This window comes from Diospyros lotus, chromosome 7, assembly GCF_014633365.1.
Source record: "Diospyros lotus cultivar Yz01 chromosome 7, ASM1463336v1, whole genome shotgun sequence".
NCBI classification, from domain to species: domain Eukaryota; kingdom Viridiplantae; phylum Streptophyta; class Magnoliopsida; order Ericales; family Ebenaceae; genus Diospyros; species Diospyros lotus.
In genome coordinates this window covers 4,691,990-4,709,029 of record NC_068344.1, presented here as the reverse complement: position 1 = coordinate 4,709,029, position 17,040 = coordinate 4,691,990, and the positions used below count along the sequence as shown (strand labels likewise).

Genomic DNA, 17,040 nt, shown 5'->3' with positions numbered 1-17,040 from the left:
TCTTTAATCTTTGTATAGGAGAAGAATTAAATTTATAATTTATTGAATTAATACTGATATATTATTATTGATTTGACCAATTCAGTGTAAAGGCCAATATTAAATCACTTAGACTTTGAATGTATCATTCTTCTGCTATTACCAGAGAGACATCTCGTCAGAAATATATGATGTTATGTTTGATTGATTTATGTTTTATAAAAACTTTTATATTCGCTTTAATTATGATAGAATGTATAAATTTGGATTTAAGATGGACCCAATGGCAAGAAAGAGGGAAACCCACTTGACCCAATCAAAATAGTTTTAAGTCACACAAAAGTTATCTTTTAAATAATTTTTTGTATATTAAAAATCTATATATATATATTGGGTAAAGGAAAGAAGGAAAAAAAGAAAAGAATTAAATATAAAGTGGTGGAATTAAATTGGATGCATGGATCTGAAGGTGGTGGTAGACCCGAATTGAATTAAGCCAACTCAATCAAATGAGTCCCAATCGAGTTTTGGATTTACTCAAACTCATATGTTAAATGAGAAGGGGCAGGATGAATTGGACATTACGTGATTGAATGATCTTGGATATATACATCTGGATGGAGATAGAACACTATATATATAAGTAGTATACAATGTGGTGAGACGATCATTACCTAACAAGGCCAGAAGATAATAGAGAAAATGACAATATATGGGTGTCCTTGTGTTCATGCATGAATCTCAATTATTTAGGTTGCTTCAATGTTTGGTGATCATCCACTTGGAATTGAAGTGAACCCAGAAAAAACAGCAAATTAAAATCTTTCAAAATGGACCCTATATATATATATATGCCTTCGCAAGATCAAAAATCATATATATATATATAGCTTTGTGACTTAAAGATAAATTAAAGGGTCTGGTAATCGTAAGAACCCATCTTCCTTAACAGAATCGATAACGATAATTGACAGCTTTAGCATTATATATGGTATAATTTGTTTGTGTTTGGAACTATTAGACAGTCTCTGTAACATACTATACAAGTCAACTTTCACAGAAGACCAAAACGAAAAACTGGAGCGGATAGAGAAGGAGAAGAAGAAGAAGAAAGAAGAAAATGTTACAAAGCTCCAATGATTCTTGGCTTCTTACTGCACTCCAATGCCAACAACTCCATCTCTCTACTTCTCTTACCGTCAACAACACAGCTCACTGCCGGAACCTTAAATATGTCCACTCCGAATAGTCTCAGAATCTGCACGGGCGCCTGAACTTGGCTGGCCGGAATCGAAAACCTTGCCACGGCCGACTCCGCTCTAGGCTTGCACGCTATGTACAGCTGCTTCTCGGCGCCGGTGGACCGGTGGAAGCTGACGACGTCTCCGGCCTTCAAATTCTTCTCCTTCACAAATCGGCTCCAGCCTTTGGTCAGAACATAGCTCTGGCTACTGTTCCAGTACGAGTACCGGAATCGCCAAACTTTTCCGGCCACGTCCTTGAAATTCAACAGCAAGCCCTTCGAGTTGCCTCCAATCTGCAGCGGAAAGTGCCTTTCCGCGTATTGCTTCGGGATCACGAGCCGGTTCAGCTTTCCAACGTCGCTCGGCGTCACGTTCTTCTCGAAGAGCTGCTCACTGGCCGTCCCAATTTCGGTTACCGCTTTGTCTTTGTTCTTGCCATTGTTGTCGATGCAGAAGGTCCGGCGGCTTTGCTGGAGCTCGTCGTTATAAGTGTGTTTCCGGAGCATGTCGACGATCTCGGACTTGGAGTGGGAACTTAAAAAGGCGACTTCCGCCTCGTCGGCGTCGCCCTCCGCCGCCAGCAGCCTGAGGTTGGTGACGGCGTCCCGGCCGCGGAAGCGTTGGGCTGCCACGTCGTACGCCCGGGCGGCTTCTTCCTCTTCGTTGAAAGTTCCGAGCCAGACGCGCTGGTGCTTCTCGTAGATCTGAGCCCCCCACCGGCCGTTCGGCTGCGGAACCACGCCTTTGAACCTCGACGACGGCAGCTTCCCCCGGGACTCGACCTCGCCACCGCCGTCGGAGTCTACAAGGCTCTCCGGCGACTTCGTGGCCGGCGACGCCCCTGCAATTGTAAGGGTTTCGCTTGTGCTTTCGTTCACGCAAATACCGTCCATTTTCCGAGAGAAGAGAGAAGAAAGAAGAAAGAATTGGGATGGATGGAAGGTTGTAATGGATATATATAGCGGAGAAAGAGAGAGCCACTGTGGTATGTATATGTAATGAGTGACATTTTTTGTTTTAATTTATTGTGGTGTTTGTCATTACAAATCGTTCGTAATTTATGGGAAATGGAGATATGGAGAAGGGCATGTTTGGTGGGTCAACCCCTTCCCAAAGTGATGCAACCCAATTCCAATCAATAAGTCTCCAACATACATACATACATATCTAACTAACGTAATCCTCTGTCCATCAAACAGAATTATTATAACTTATAAATCAAGAGCTTGAGATTCTTTCCTTTTCTTTTCTTTTTTAAAGTCAAAAATTAACAAGTTAATGACACGTATTATTTTGATAATTATTTATGAGTAAAGTGAAGTAATTAATTAATAATAATGGAAGAATGGGAAATATATACCGAACCAAATTTAGGTGACTTTTGGCGGTTTTGGGGGTCCAGACTCCATCCAGTCCAGACCTGGAAAGTTAAGGGGAGGGGGTGTCACATGAGCGAGCGTGTGGGTTGTGTTTTAAATAGTAAGTTCATCCCCCCCTGCAGGGGCTACTGCTGGCAAGTCTGACCATCAGCATGGCCTCCCTTCCACTCTCCCATCTCTCTCTCTCTCTCTCCATTCACTCACTGTGTCAATTCAATTCATTATACATATATATATATATATATGCTCATCAAGCAAGAAATAAAGAAAGAAAGAAAGAAAGAATCCCTGGCAGATAAGATGACAATACGCGTGTGTGTGTGTATATAAAATATAATATTAAAAGGGTGATGCAATTGCAAGATGATGGGTTGGATAGGGATGAAAGGGAAAGGAGAGGGGCAACAAGGCGGCAGCAGGAGGAAGAGGACGCGGAAGTCTGAGGTGGCAGGATATGATTGGTGGATAGTACTTCGGAGTTTGTCTTATTGGCCAGGGTTAATTCACCTTGGTCTTGGTATTATATATATACCCCCCCCGCCCCACACACACACACACACAAAACCGGTCCATGGTTTCTCAAACTTTGTCCAAACCCGGCCACCATCGTCCAGCTGGCGTCGTTTGACAAGACCTGGCTTTGCTTCTTCCAAGTGGCATATAATTAATTAATTTCTTTTATTTTTGTGTACGATATGAATGAGAGATAATTATTATCGATTGATTTTGCCCTGCCTTTCCATGCAAACCTCCATATCTATATATATAAAAGTCAAGCAGCATGCAATTGATTTATTAATTTCAAATATATATACCACAAATCATTAAATTTTTACAAATATTAAAGTTAATTTTTTTATTTAGTCAAAAAATTATGATTTTTAATTAATTCTCAAATAAAATAATAAAATTACCATATAGAATTATATTGACCATTAGCGATAAATTTCAATATCGGTAAGAATTGAAATGTCTAGGTATTAGAATATTTTTTATATATGATTGAATAATTTTTAGTCATTTTTATTTTTTTCACATATATTTATATTTAATTATCTTACATCTCCATATTTATCTATAAAATAAATTCATTAATTATCGAAATATGTTATTTATGTAGATTAAAAATTCATCTCTAACTTAAATAAATAATATTATTCTTAAATTATCGATCATGTTATGTTTTTCAAATTGTCCATACCAATAAACTATGGCTTAGGTGATTTTAAGTACATAGTGATCTTGGAAACAACTTATAAATTGGTCAAAGTGACTATTACACCTCAATCACTAAGCGTGTATTTAATTATATTATCTAGAACTTAATTCTAAGTACTGATTGTCTAAAAAATAAAACTCATTCTATCTCATTGAAAAATAAATTTCATGAAAAGAAACTTTAAATGCTTGTACCACACATAACTTTTCTATAAAAAAATTAAAGGTCTTTGATTGTTTCTATAAAAAATATGTGTAATAATTACACATGATTAAACATTTTTTATGAAAAATATGTGCTATCAAATAGATCCTTAGAAAAGTGTTTTAATTTCCATATATGATAGGTAAAGATTAAAAATGTCTAAAAATCTAAAATAGTTTTTCGGGCTAAAAATATGATTAAACAAGATAATTCTGACATTTGAAAATTACTTTAAAAGTTTTATAAAAAAATAAATATTATTTATAAAAATACTAATTCTAATAAATTTTAAAATATCAAGACATACGTTATCTATAGGAATACTAATTATAATGGATTTCAAAATATTAGCATAAATATTATTTGAAAGAATTCTAATTCTAAGAGATATGTAAAAACTCTATACTCTTCTATAAATGATGAACTTTTATTCCAAAAGAGATACATCTCTGATATTGATTTTAATATGATTTTTAAATCTTAAGTATTTAATTTAAATATGCAAGTATATGTACAAAGAATTCCTTATGTTCTCTAATCGTTTTCCTTCTTATAGATTTTAAGTGACTTGACGACAAGTTTTTGGTCAATAAATTTATTGTTGTATTCAAGTGATAATAATTTATCAAATATAATTTATTTTAATTAATTTTTAAGTGGGTTTGCAAAATTTTGTTGTATATTTAATTGACATGTGTGATTGAACAGTAATTGCACTTGTGGGTGAGCATTCCTAGTTTTGTGTTAAAAAAATAGTGATCGAGAGTTTGTATCATTATAAAAACATAACAATAACAATAATATATTTTAATACATTATTTATTAAAATTAAGCAATAAAATAATCTAAGTTGTCTTTAAAAAATTTGTTGTATTCCAGAAAGTGGGTCCATGCTCAAAGATAGACAAAATCTCAAAGAAAAAGGCTTAAAAGGCTATCAAAAAAAAAAATCATAAAAACAAGCTATTGTTGCAAGGAGTCATCGAATGATCGAGACTGAAGGACATCGATTCGAGTGAATGAGATACCTAAATGAGAGACTTGTGATAGATTGAAACCAAAGACTTGATTGAGGAACTGGAGTGTTCAAGAGACTAGTGAGGTCACTCGAGAACTGATATGACCAAGAGATTAAGAAGATTGAGCCAAACTTACTTTTGATGTATTTGCCTATAAATTCAAAAGAGATATTGAAGATTGTAACTTCTTTTTCATCTATTAGTCTCCTTATTCTATAAATAGAAGATTTCTCATCTAAAAAATGTACACTCACAACTTTGCTCAAAATTTAATTCTATTTACTTTTTACATATAACACTTTTAGTACGAGACTGAATTAAATATCAGAAGATTTGTGTGAGAGATTCACTCGAACCCCTAATTAATTTTTTCTTTGCAAGTCACTCACAGCTCTTAATCTAAATACTCTTCCGAACAAAAATATTTATTATTATATTTAGACAATAATAATATTAGTTTAAATGTTTTATCAACCATAAAGTGTTATAGTAATAGGAATGAATGTAAAGGAAAATATTTATTAAAAAACAAATGGTTATGTTTTAGATTAAGAAATTAAAATTTGTTTAACAAATATAATTGAAGGAGATTAAGACTCGTAAGAGTGAAAATAATTAAATATAAAAATAATAAAGAAAAGAGGGAAAGTAGGGGAAAAAGTCGGAAATCGAAATTTAGGAAAATCTATTGTAATTAAGGTGTAATATATAATACGAATTTATTTATTGTGTCGACGTACACAGTCCTTCCAAAGGGTGTGGAAGATGGATGGATAAGCATCAAAACGATAATTGTACGGACAAGTAGTCCTAGAGGGGTAGGGTAGGGTAGGGTAGTGTAGGGTGGGGCCCACAAGCGCAAGTTGACGGAGCCAAACCAACACCCAGAGCCCCCCTTTTTTAGAGCTCTCTCTGTGGGTGGGTGGGGTGGGAGCCGCCTTCCATACACTTGCTGTGGTTTTCCTTTCTAGAAAATTTTATTCGGATATTTATTTAAATATATTATATTATATATTAATACATTATATTAAAATAAATATTATTAAAATGTTATAGTTTAGAGTTTAAAGATGTATTTGGGGTTTACATTTACCCTCTCCCCTTCATTGGGTCCCACTCCCAAGATTCTCTTCTCCTTTCCTTCACTTATTTTAATCTCAAGAAATATATGAAAAAGCATGCATTTTGATAAATCACCTTTCAATTAAAATAGAAATAGAAACTGAGATGTATATAAGTTGAATGGTCGAATGAATAATATATTAGTATTAATTTCATATGTTGAAAATTCGATTCTTATCTTGCTCAAAGATTAAAGATTTAATTTATGATTTATCTCTCTTAACTTAATTAAGAACATGAATATCAGAGATTATGACGATCATTCATAAAAATAAAAAGTGAGGTGGTTATGTTCTTACATATTGAAATAGATAATAAGAAGAATAATTTGATCGAGATTGAGATTTTGAGGCCAACTAGACTCTTATCCCAATTTAAAGTAGAATTATATATATATATTATTATTATTATTAAAATAATAATGGGGAAAAAATCAAATTAGATGGCAATGGAAGAGGATTGATGTACGGAATCTACAGTTTGGGATACGGAAAATTTTGCATTATTGGGATGGGACTTGAGACTCCCCCCACATGTGGGGAAGTAGTAGTATGGGTATGTTTAGGATGGGGATGAGGTCTACCATCACCCATGGACCCTACCTCATCCTGCTCTTCATATCTTTCTGATCATAACAGCTCATCTGATGCTCACACCTCTCTCTCTCTCTCTCTCTCATTCATATCGTCCAGATTCAGTCCTTTTCTTTCTCACCATTCACAACTTTCCCGGAAAATTCTAGAAAAAGAAATTAAAACAAGAAAACAAATTAAAGCATATATATATATATTTATTATATGGTATGTGGATTTTGGTATTGTGTGAAAGCATATAATTAATTAATCAGCAGCTCATAAATATTTTATATATTAAAGTCTTTAAAAATCATTAGAATTCCATAAAGACAATGGAATAAAACTACTTGGGGTATTGTGTGATAACGATGGGAATTGTTACGTATAATAAAAAAAAAAATTGTGGATTTTATGTTATGCCGTGGGTGCTGGGCTTAATTAGAAGAATAATTCAATCTTCACGTGACATAAAATTAAAGCATATTATTATTATTATATGGTGTGTACGTGGACTTGGGTGGACAGTGGACTGAGTAACAAATTCTATTCTTACATCAACTCACTGGTTACATCAAAAGCCTCCTTCATTTTATATTTTTAAAATTTTGTCGCTTCTGTCAACTAATTCTTTCATTGTATTTATATAAAATAAACAAGAAAAAAAAAATATAGTCACTGACGATTTTTGACATGACCCAATCACAGAACACGAAACGACACAAATTTAAGCGAGTTAGAGTTAGAGCTAATTGGGTTCGGCTCATAAACGGGTCAATCCATTTATAACATGATTATTTTCTTATTTTAGACGAATTTACCCGTTTAGATACGTAATGACCCGTTTAATTAAATGGGTTAACGGGTTGATCCGAACATATTTTTAGAATATTTTATTTTATTGTTGGATGACTGTATTTTATTTTGTATGTTAGACGACTTTTATTATGTGTTGATTGTTAAGGATATTCCTATTTTAACAGGTTAAACGTATTTTATTTGTATTAATAAGTTTTTATTCGTATTAATGTATCGTGTCGTGTCTGTTTAATAAGTGAGTTATCATGTCGTGTGTGATCTATTTAACTTGTTTGTTAAATGGGTTACACGGACCGTATTGTATAACCCGTTTAATAAATATGTTCGTGTTTGGGTTGAGAATTTTGACACGATTAGTTAATCGTGTTGTATTCGTATTTTTTATAATCATATTATATGTGTGTCTCAACACGATACGAATTTGACCGGCTAACCCATTTTGTCACACTCACACACACATATATATATAATTTGCACTAAAATTTGATAAGCGAATAGAAAAGAATTGACAGGGGATTGATTCTCTTTGATTTTTAAAATAATTTTATGAGAAAATGAAGGAAAGTGACTTAGAAGAAAATTTAGGCAATTTTGAAGAAAAAAGAAGCCAACAATGGGTTATTCTACCGTTGGGTCTATCTAGAGGTCGTTGATGATAATATGCTTTTTTTGTGTGTTTTTTTTATTTATTATTTTTTGTTTTATGCATCTACCATGAATGGAATGGTTACTTACTATTAAGCACTTTGTGCCTTCCCTTTGCTTTTTATGATGAGTGGTTTATGATGAGTAATCCAAGCAATCTAATTAATATTCTACATTATCTCCAGCTCCCATTCCTCTGGTCCCCTCTCAAACCAAACCCAAGAAATTTTGTGGTTGTGGACCTCTTTCTTTCACCCATAAGGATTGACCTGATGGTCAATTATGATCCTAACCTTATTTGTGATTATAATTTAAACTTATGGTGCCCACTCAACAATTATAAAATATACCGTTAAGAATATAAAACGTTAATGGCTTGTTTGATTGGCCATTTTTTTCATGAAAAATGACCACTCAAATTCTAACTTTTGGAGTGTTCGATTAGTTAAATTTTCGTGGAAAATATTTTTCCACTTAGGGTTACGTAACCCTCTTTTTCTACTTTTATTGGAAAATGAATCCCCATGAGGGGCAAAGAAATTGTTTTCTAAGCTAGCTTCAAAGAGAGAACTTGCTCTTTTTCTTACTAGTGAGTCTGCAACAGTTGCTAAGAGATGGATCGCTTGGGTGGTGTCGGCTTTGAGGGGTTGGCCGGCGATGGAAGACTAAGGTGGGGCGACGACCTTCTTGTAAGAGCGGAAGAAGCGCTGCATCGGGTGGGGGCAGAATAAGATGAAGAACGTTACATGCAGAAATATATATATATATATATAGAGAGAGAGAGAGAGAGGGGGGGGAAACTCCCTATCTTTTCTGTTTCATCAACAACAATAGCAATGAGGCATTAATGGATGAAATGGGGGATGTATATTTGTGTTTGTACAATAGCAATAGCGATGGCGATGGCAATGGCAATGAAGATGGGCAGCGGCATGAAGCTTCATCACTATGAAGGTAAACAAGTCTCGACGTGTTGGATTAACGACGTTGCTCTTGTCGGCGCTTTGCGCTTACCTAGCCGTGCTGCTGAATCTCTCTATTCTCGGGCGATGGGGGGAGGCAGGGAGGAGAATTGGGTTGGGGGAGGGGAGAGAGAGAGAGAGATGGGAGGAGGCAGAAAAGAGATGGGGTGGGTTTGGGAGGAAATTCTATAGAAAAAAAAATTATAATCAAACACTCCCAATTGATAATTTATATGTAAATAATTTCTAAGCAATTCAATTGCCTAGAACTTATTTTTTTTTCGTGTAAGTTCCATCATTGCAATCAAACGCACCCTAAAATTTGGTTTCTTTAATTATTAAAAATTACTATTTTAAATCCTTACTATGACTAAATATTAGTGCGTGTATAAACACTTTCATTTTCATCAATGACATGTCACATAAATAACTAGTTGATAATATTTAAATAGGTTAATTAATTTGTTGTCCTTTCTCAATAATTAAAAAATATAATATTTGATCCTTAATGTACAAAAAGTTAAGATAATTTAATAATGTAACAGTTTTTACAAGTTACACTCTACGTAGATGACTAGTTAACAGTATTTAAATAGACTAACTAATATGTTGTTTTCCCTCGATAATTAAAAAATATAGTATTTGATCCCTTATGTATAAAAATATAAAGATAATTTAATCATGTAATTCTTGTAAACTTACCTAATAAGTAATGATGTAGCTCTCTGAAATAAATACCCCCCCCAAAAAAGGGACCTTTCAAGAAGATAGTTTAATAATGATGAGGATAATTGTGTGATCTGTGACAGCATCATATAATTAATTAGGCTAGTTAATTAATCTGCTTTCATAATTACTAGATAAATCTTATTAGTTCTATGGTGCTCTTTCTACTCATCCTTTGTATCTTTCCAATAATCACACCATCATCTTCTCCCACACACTCTTATATTTATGGTTCTTTTCACTAAAGTATGTTGAAATAATTTATAAATGGATAAGAGATGTTGTTATATCATTAATTATATTTTTAGGAGATACAACTCTTTGTAAATAGATATAATTATTTTTGGAAAGTTATAATTATTTATAAAGAAATATATATCTTTTGGTTTAAATCAAGAGATATGTGCTATAGGAACATGACTATTTATAAAGTGTTACGTCTTTTGATTTAAATGAAAGAGATATAATTTTTAAATAAATAGACATGTCTATTCACTTATCATAGGTTGATGTGTTCATATTAATGAAATAACAACTCTTTAAACAAAAAAAAAGTTCAATATGATATATTCCCGATTAATTACTCATATTATCCTTATTTTAAATTTATTGATTAAGGTAGTGTTTGTTAATCAAGATATAGAGCAAAAAAAGTGAAATATGAAAAATATCTCGGACAAAAGTACTTTTAATTGTATTTGTTAAATTTATTTAAGGGACGTTTGTTAATCAAGATATGAGGTGAAAAAGTCAAAATATGGGATGCATCACAGACTTTTATTCTTTCCAAACATGTTTGTTAAGTTTATCTGACAATTTTTGAAAAAATCATTAATGATCTTTTATCTTGATCTTCCAAGATATGTTTATATCTCCCCCCTCAAGATAAGCATATCTTAATCTTTATAGATAAGAAAAAAATAGCATTTGTGTCATTTAGTGTATTTTTTAAAATTTAACAAACAGTTTGATAAAAATTTTAGAATGCTTCCCAACTTTATCTTGACTATTTCATATTTTGGTCCGAAAACCATTTCGAGCTTATCTTGATACTCGCTTATCTTGCTCATTTTAATAAATGCTACCCTAAAAAGAAATTATGTAACTTCTTATTTTAAATTTTTCGGATAAATTTATCTCTCTCTCATTCGGATAAGTTATTTTGATATAACATTATCTTATTTATTTTAACAAACGTTACCTAAAGAAAAAACTTGACATGATGCCACATAAGAAAACCCTAATTTGGGTTCATTATATATGAATTTGTGGATGTTATTGCCTTTCTTTTAATATAATCTTTGCCATGCATACCTCTCCATACGGAATAAATCAAGATTGCTTTCTAATAAAGAACAAGTTTAATTAATTAAGCTAATCCGGTGGTGAAGATAAGAGCTTTAACAAATAAAGCGCCGCCCACATTATTATCAGTAAAACAACCAAACAGATGGGTATCATTGATATATGTTGTTGGGTATTGACAAGCTACCTACCTAGAATGATCAATTAAGCATGGAAGAAGAATAATCCATGCACCTGTATATATATGGCCATCATATGTCATCCCAAATTAAATCCCTAATTATAATATCTAAATTAAATTAAATTAGATCCTTGTAATGGTAATAGTATGCCCCAAAAGCAAAAGGGCAGAAATGGAAGTCTATCTACATCTGATCATGTGCCCCAACTTTCCACATCATTTTCTTTAAGCAAAAGGATAAAAAGTTACCCCCCAAATTACCTTATATCCCATTAAGTACCCTCATCAAAAGATTAGGGAACATTAATCGTGTTTAGAATGGTATTAATTATTTAGTGGGGTTAATTAAGATGGGGATAATGACTTAAGATATATAGATGGGGATGCCATATCACCCCCCAACCTTAACCCACCATTACTAATTAATTATTAATAAAATGCAACAAATTAAGCAGCTGGTGTTTCACGTTGGTGTTGGTGACGAGGGCATGGCATGAAAGAATACATACAAAAAAAATCTTCGATTTTAATGATGCTTTTGGACTTACGTTGGATTTAACTAAAACTTTGTTCCTTTTGGTGGGGCCTTGTGACGATAATCTATCATGGAAAGGCAATCAGAGATAAGAACGCGCATGCACGCAGAAGATGCAACATATATTTGCATCATTTTGGAACTTTCTTTTAGAATATTATTATCATGTGGACTTCGATCAGATGACTGACAGATGACGACGAATTTCAGGATTAGACTTTTCTGTCATCCCCATGCATGCACTTCCATTAATATATATATATATATATATACGTGCATTAAAGCTAATATATATATATATATATACATATCATGTAAGGTAGGTGATGATAACTACTTAGTAATGGTATTATTATGGATAACACGTCTTCGATCCGTATATGGGTATTTTTAATTTTATATGTGACGGTTCAAAATCCGTTGCAATCACGTATTCGTGTCCGTTGCTGAGCCATGAATGAGGGTTTAGCTAATATGGCAATTGGGAAGGCGGCTGCTTGTATCTAGAAGGAAGGACCCAGTCAAAGTGGAAGCAGCTGCGCATCAAGTGTTTGATGAAATGCCAAATCGAGACGACCACAAGGGGTTTACTTTGTGGCGACTACCGACTTGGGGCGGGCCATGCTTCATGTGGCTGGCTTGGGTGAAGGCTAATCAGTTGCTTTTGTTGACTGGAAGGTTCAAAATCGGAATCAGAACGAAATTGAAAATCAATGGCCAAGTCTTCTCCAAATTGGGCGAGTGGAGTGACACCTAAGCCTTTGACTTGGAAAAACTCACCTCTAACTATGAATAATATGAGATTAGGAGGGAGCCACGTTTTAGCTAAAATGAATTAATCAAATCGTATGGATCGATTTAAGTTGTTGATCACTTTGATTTGATTTTTAAATTTGATAATTTTAATTATTTTGATTTGATTTATTTTTTATATTAAAAAAAATTAAAATAATCGAATCAACCAAAATATTAAAAATCATGTCGTTTTTGGACTTTGTTATTTGGGTTTTTTATTTTTTTATTTTTTTAATTTAAGAATTTATTTGATCAATTCGGTAACTTAACTGATTGAATGCTCACCTTTAATGCTATTTCATTTTTTTATTTTCATTATTGAAAGAAATTTTTATTAAATCACATTAAAAGCTATTAAATGATAGAAAAAAATTGTAGGGTTTGAACAAATTTAAAAGAATTTGTAAATATTTTTATAAATTTAAAAATTATTTAAAAGATTTTAAATTAACAATTAAAATGGGTTTCAAAAAATTATGTATTGTCTCTATTCATTTTAATATTATTCGATTGAGTTTAAAATCATGACAATGAATTCTTTTTCTATTTTCTCATTTTATTATCCAAATGAATTTGTTATCTTACTATTTTAAATATTGATTTTAATTTAAAAAAAATCATTTATTGACAATAACATGTTTAAATTTATACTTTAATATATCAAAAAAATTAATATACTTTTCTATATATGAATAATTTATACACATATATAATATATAATAATTAATTTTTCAAAACATTTATCATTTTGCTTCGCAAGGATTAAGTTATCTCATTAAAGAAACAAAAATCTTTAAAATTCAAAGGCTAATACTTTTTTGAATAAAAGTTAAAAATCAATTGATTTAATTATGGATTTGATGGGTTGAGAAAACACCAGCCAATTTTGACTTTGTCTATACGTATAAGTCTATTTTTTTCTTGATTCCTGGCCGATATGGTGACCTATTTATAATCCTATGCCACCAAACCAAACCGTACCATAATGAAGACAAGCAAAGAAAGGGGGGGTCCATTAACAAAGTTACAGCTACCTAGATACAACCATCTGAGCAAATTCCAATTTACAGGTGAAGTGAAGGTAATTTTGTTGTAACAAGAGACAAACTTTTACACAATTCAACCGTCTAATTTGACAAAAGTCAATGAATGGGAATTGTGACAATTATAACTTTTAAAGTCTTTGAAACGAGTGTAAATGACCCTATATCTAAGTTGTTGTTGCACTTTTGGTGAGAAACCATGTAGAATTAACTTTCTCTCATTTTCTTCAATTAGAATCTTAATCCCACCTGTACTCAACATTCTAGTCGGATTGCACCATGACCTAAAGAACCTACTTCCAAACAACCCCTTCAAAATATCTTCACAGATCATTCTCTTGAATTTACCACTCAATTTATTCACAAAATACTCTCTCTCTCTCTCTCAGATTAACAATTAATGAAATGTTGCTGTGTATTTAGATTTTGTGCTAAAATGGTGGATTGGGTATTTGGCTAATAGAGAAGAGGGAGAGGAGGCCAAAAGTGATGGTACTATGAGTGAGTTCAGGACGAAGTGGTTCCACCTGTCTCTCCATCCACAAGTAAACACCAAAAGTGGTTAAAATTAAACTAGCTAGCTAAAATTGTTGATTAACCCACAGATATGGATGCAGCCTGTAGAATATATCAATCGCACTGGAGCTCTCTTTACGAGGGATTTGTTGCTTTCTGTCATGTGATCGATTTCGACGTTGATTTTGTTTTATAACTTATGGTACCTATCCAAACCAAGTCATAATCAGAATCCCGGCTGGAATAAATTCTTCCAGGCAATAGTAAGCATTGGAAGACAACTTTGGCATTGTTTCGTGGTTTGCAAACTCAAAGTCGACTGAAATACAACTCTATGTCTTGATTTCTGTACAATGTTGACAGATTAATGCAAGTTGCAATGGTAAATTAGAAGACGGAGGGAGGCTGCTTGATTTGTCAAAGCTTTGAAAGTTTCTATATATATATATATAATCTCAACTCGTCAAATGGGAATGCCCTTGTGAGATTCTTTCGTGTGGTGTAGTCCAAACCCATGTCCCTATTGGTAAGCCACATGAACCTTCTTTAGAGAATGTCTCAAGCATAATTGGATACCTAAATCAGACAAATTAAATTGCTCAGAATCTTAATCCAAGGCCAAATTTCTAGAAGGAAAAAAAAAAAAAATGAAGGATAAATATATTGCTCTAAACAGTTTCAGACTCACCAACATGACTAAAGAAAGATCCAATCCCGGGAACTGCAGAAGATGCTTTGAGTAATAGAAGTATCATCTTAACATGGCACAAGTCCTCAAGGGTATTATTGAACAAAGTACTTGAAAAATATACAATCCATGGTTGGTAGCGAGGCTTGGTAACTGTCTCAGAGCAATGGGACATGAATTCGTATCTTATATATATTTTACCAAATGCTAAAAGTTTGTTATGATACAATGGAGGGGCAAGTGCTTCTGTTTAGTGATGAGATACAATGGATCCTAAATATAAATGTGGTTTTTCGAGAACCCCATTCCATGCAAATTGTTGAAAAAAAGGCCAAAAGTCATGTAGTATGTAGTTGAAGCAGCAGTGTCAGTTCCAACATCATGTTCTGTGCAGCAACTGGAATCAAGGCTTCCAGGTGGCCTCTTGAGTTGAATCCTCTTGGCTTGTGCTTGTGGAAGTTTTGATCAAAATCTGCGTCCTCTCCCTTTCAAGAAAAGACCTCTTCTAGCTTTGGCTGTAATTCGGAATGAAGCCTTTGGCATGTTGGCTCTCCATTTCAAGATCCATTAAGGATTTCTGCCTGTGATATCTGTTTCTCTTTGCAGCAAGTGCTGAAACCAGAAACATTGACAAGATATAGATTAGAAGGCATTCTGTCAAAGAAAGCTTGAGAATGATGACCAAGTATCTGACATGTAAAAGAATAAACAGTTAATCTTGAATTTCAAAGTTCCTTGGTTACGCACACCTAGTAAGTCATTGGAACGTGATGGCTGCATGTTATAATGTTGTCAAAATGAGTCATTGCTCAGATTTATAGTAAGCCTCCGTTGAAATTTTATGGGGAAAAAACATTGGATAAAGGACCTCTAACATTTAATGGATATTCAACTTGGCAAGAGCATTCAAACTCCGTGGAACGAGCATTCAACTTGGAGCCTCCGTGGAATGAGCATTCAAACTTTGTTAAGTTCGTTCACCAATGAGTCGTGGGGAAGGCCTCAAATGTGTTAGATGAAGATGAATAAGCCTCGTGAGATTTGGACTTTGACAACCTAGACCCACTACGTTTCAGCAATTAAGCAATTACCTCACTGCTATTAATTGCCATCTACTATTAGAAGGAAAGGTAAAACATTCATTGTGCCTGTTACCATTGTCAACCATAAACTCTCCTCTTTCTTCTGTTTCTTCCACTGGTACTTTCACTTTGTATCTCTCGCCCATTGTACCCACACCTTCTCATTACCACCACCATTGACATGCCTACTAAGTATGCATTTACATCATTAAGTATGTGTTCTTTACTGGTTAGTTCAAAATGACATCATCTGATTCCATGTCAAGAAATGCATCTCTGCATTTTATAGCAAACGGCCATTTATGAGACACCTGAAATGTTGCAGGTTCATCTTACTATATAGAGTCGTTTACTAAACCAAAAAGTCAAACTGATGGTTAGACCAAACACCTCCTTAACTAACAAACTGGATAAAGGGTTAAGGAGGACATCACTGAGCAATTCTGGTGTAAAGAGCGAATGTGTCATAATTCACACAGCCCTTACCTTACTGGAAGGCTATGCCAGCTTAAGTCACAGCCCTTATGCAAGATTTTTGGGTGTTTAAACTTAGCAGAGTAAGACACAGGCTTCATCATTAGCCACTGAACTTGTGATGGCTGCTTCTATGCTAAAGTGAGCAGGGGCGATGCAGTGATTATTCAAATAAAATTCCTTCTATCATGAATTATTTAAAGGAAAAAAATTAATATCAACATAGTTCTGATTAGCTTCTGCTTATCCTGAATGGGATTCAGATCCCCTTAGTTGTCATTACACTTGATAGAACAAATCATAGGAGAACTGCTATTATCTTCAAAATATGAGGGTTTGGCTCCAACCCATGAGATGATTATATTATTGAGGCTGGATTATTGTTTATGATGGATTCCTAGATTATCTAGCGTGATGCATGATGTTGGCAACGACCTCTAAAGACATATAAGAGGCATCTTAAAGCTGGGTCTAAGGCCTAAGCATTGATTTGGGATGTTTTGGATGACAAAGGGCACCTTCATGGCAGCT

At 33.5% G+C, this 17,040-nt stretch overlaps 2 protein-coding genes across 2 annotated transcripts in view; both read right to left on the bottom strand.

Moving 5' to 3' along the window:
• Positions 1–937: 937 nt before the first annotated feature.
• LOC127805499 (AP2/ERF and B3 domain-containing transcription repressor RAV2-like) lies at positions 938–2,238 on the bottom strand. The gene has a single exon (XM_052342259.1). The coding sequence runs from the start codon at positions 2,114–2,116 to the stop codon at positions 1,103–1,105; it is 1,014 nt and encodes a 337-aa protein (XP_052198219.1). The 5' UTR covers positions 2,117–2,238; the 3' UTR covers positions 938–1,102.
• Positions 2,239–15,014: 12,776 nt separating this feature from the next.
• LOC127806313 (receptor-like protein 4) overlaps positions 15,015–17,040 on the bottom strand; it is a 29,327-nt gene continuing 27,301 nt past the window's right edge. Inside the window, exon 9 of the mRNA XM_052343531.1 lies at positions 15,015–15,565. Within this exon, the coding sequence (XP_052199491.1) occupies positions 15,459–15,565 (107 nt within the window). The 3' untranslated portion in view covers positions 15,015–15,458. The remainder of the gene's footprint in view (positions 15,566–17,040) is intronic.

What these genes read in the sequence shown, in the direction of transcription:
- LOC127805499 (XM_052342259.1), bottom strand. Translation starts at nt 2,116, where the DNA reads ATGGACGGTATTTGCGTGAACGAAAGCACAAGCGAAACCCTTACAATT.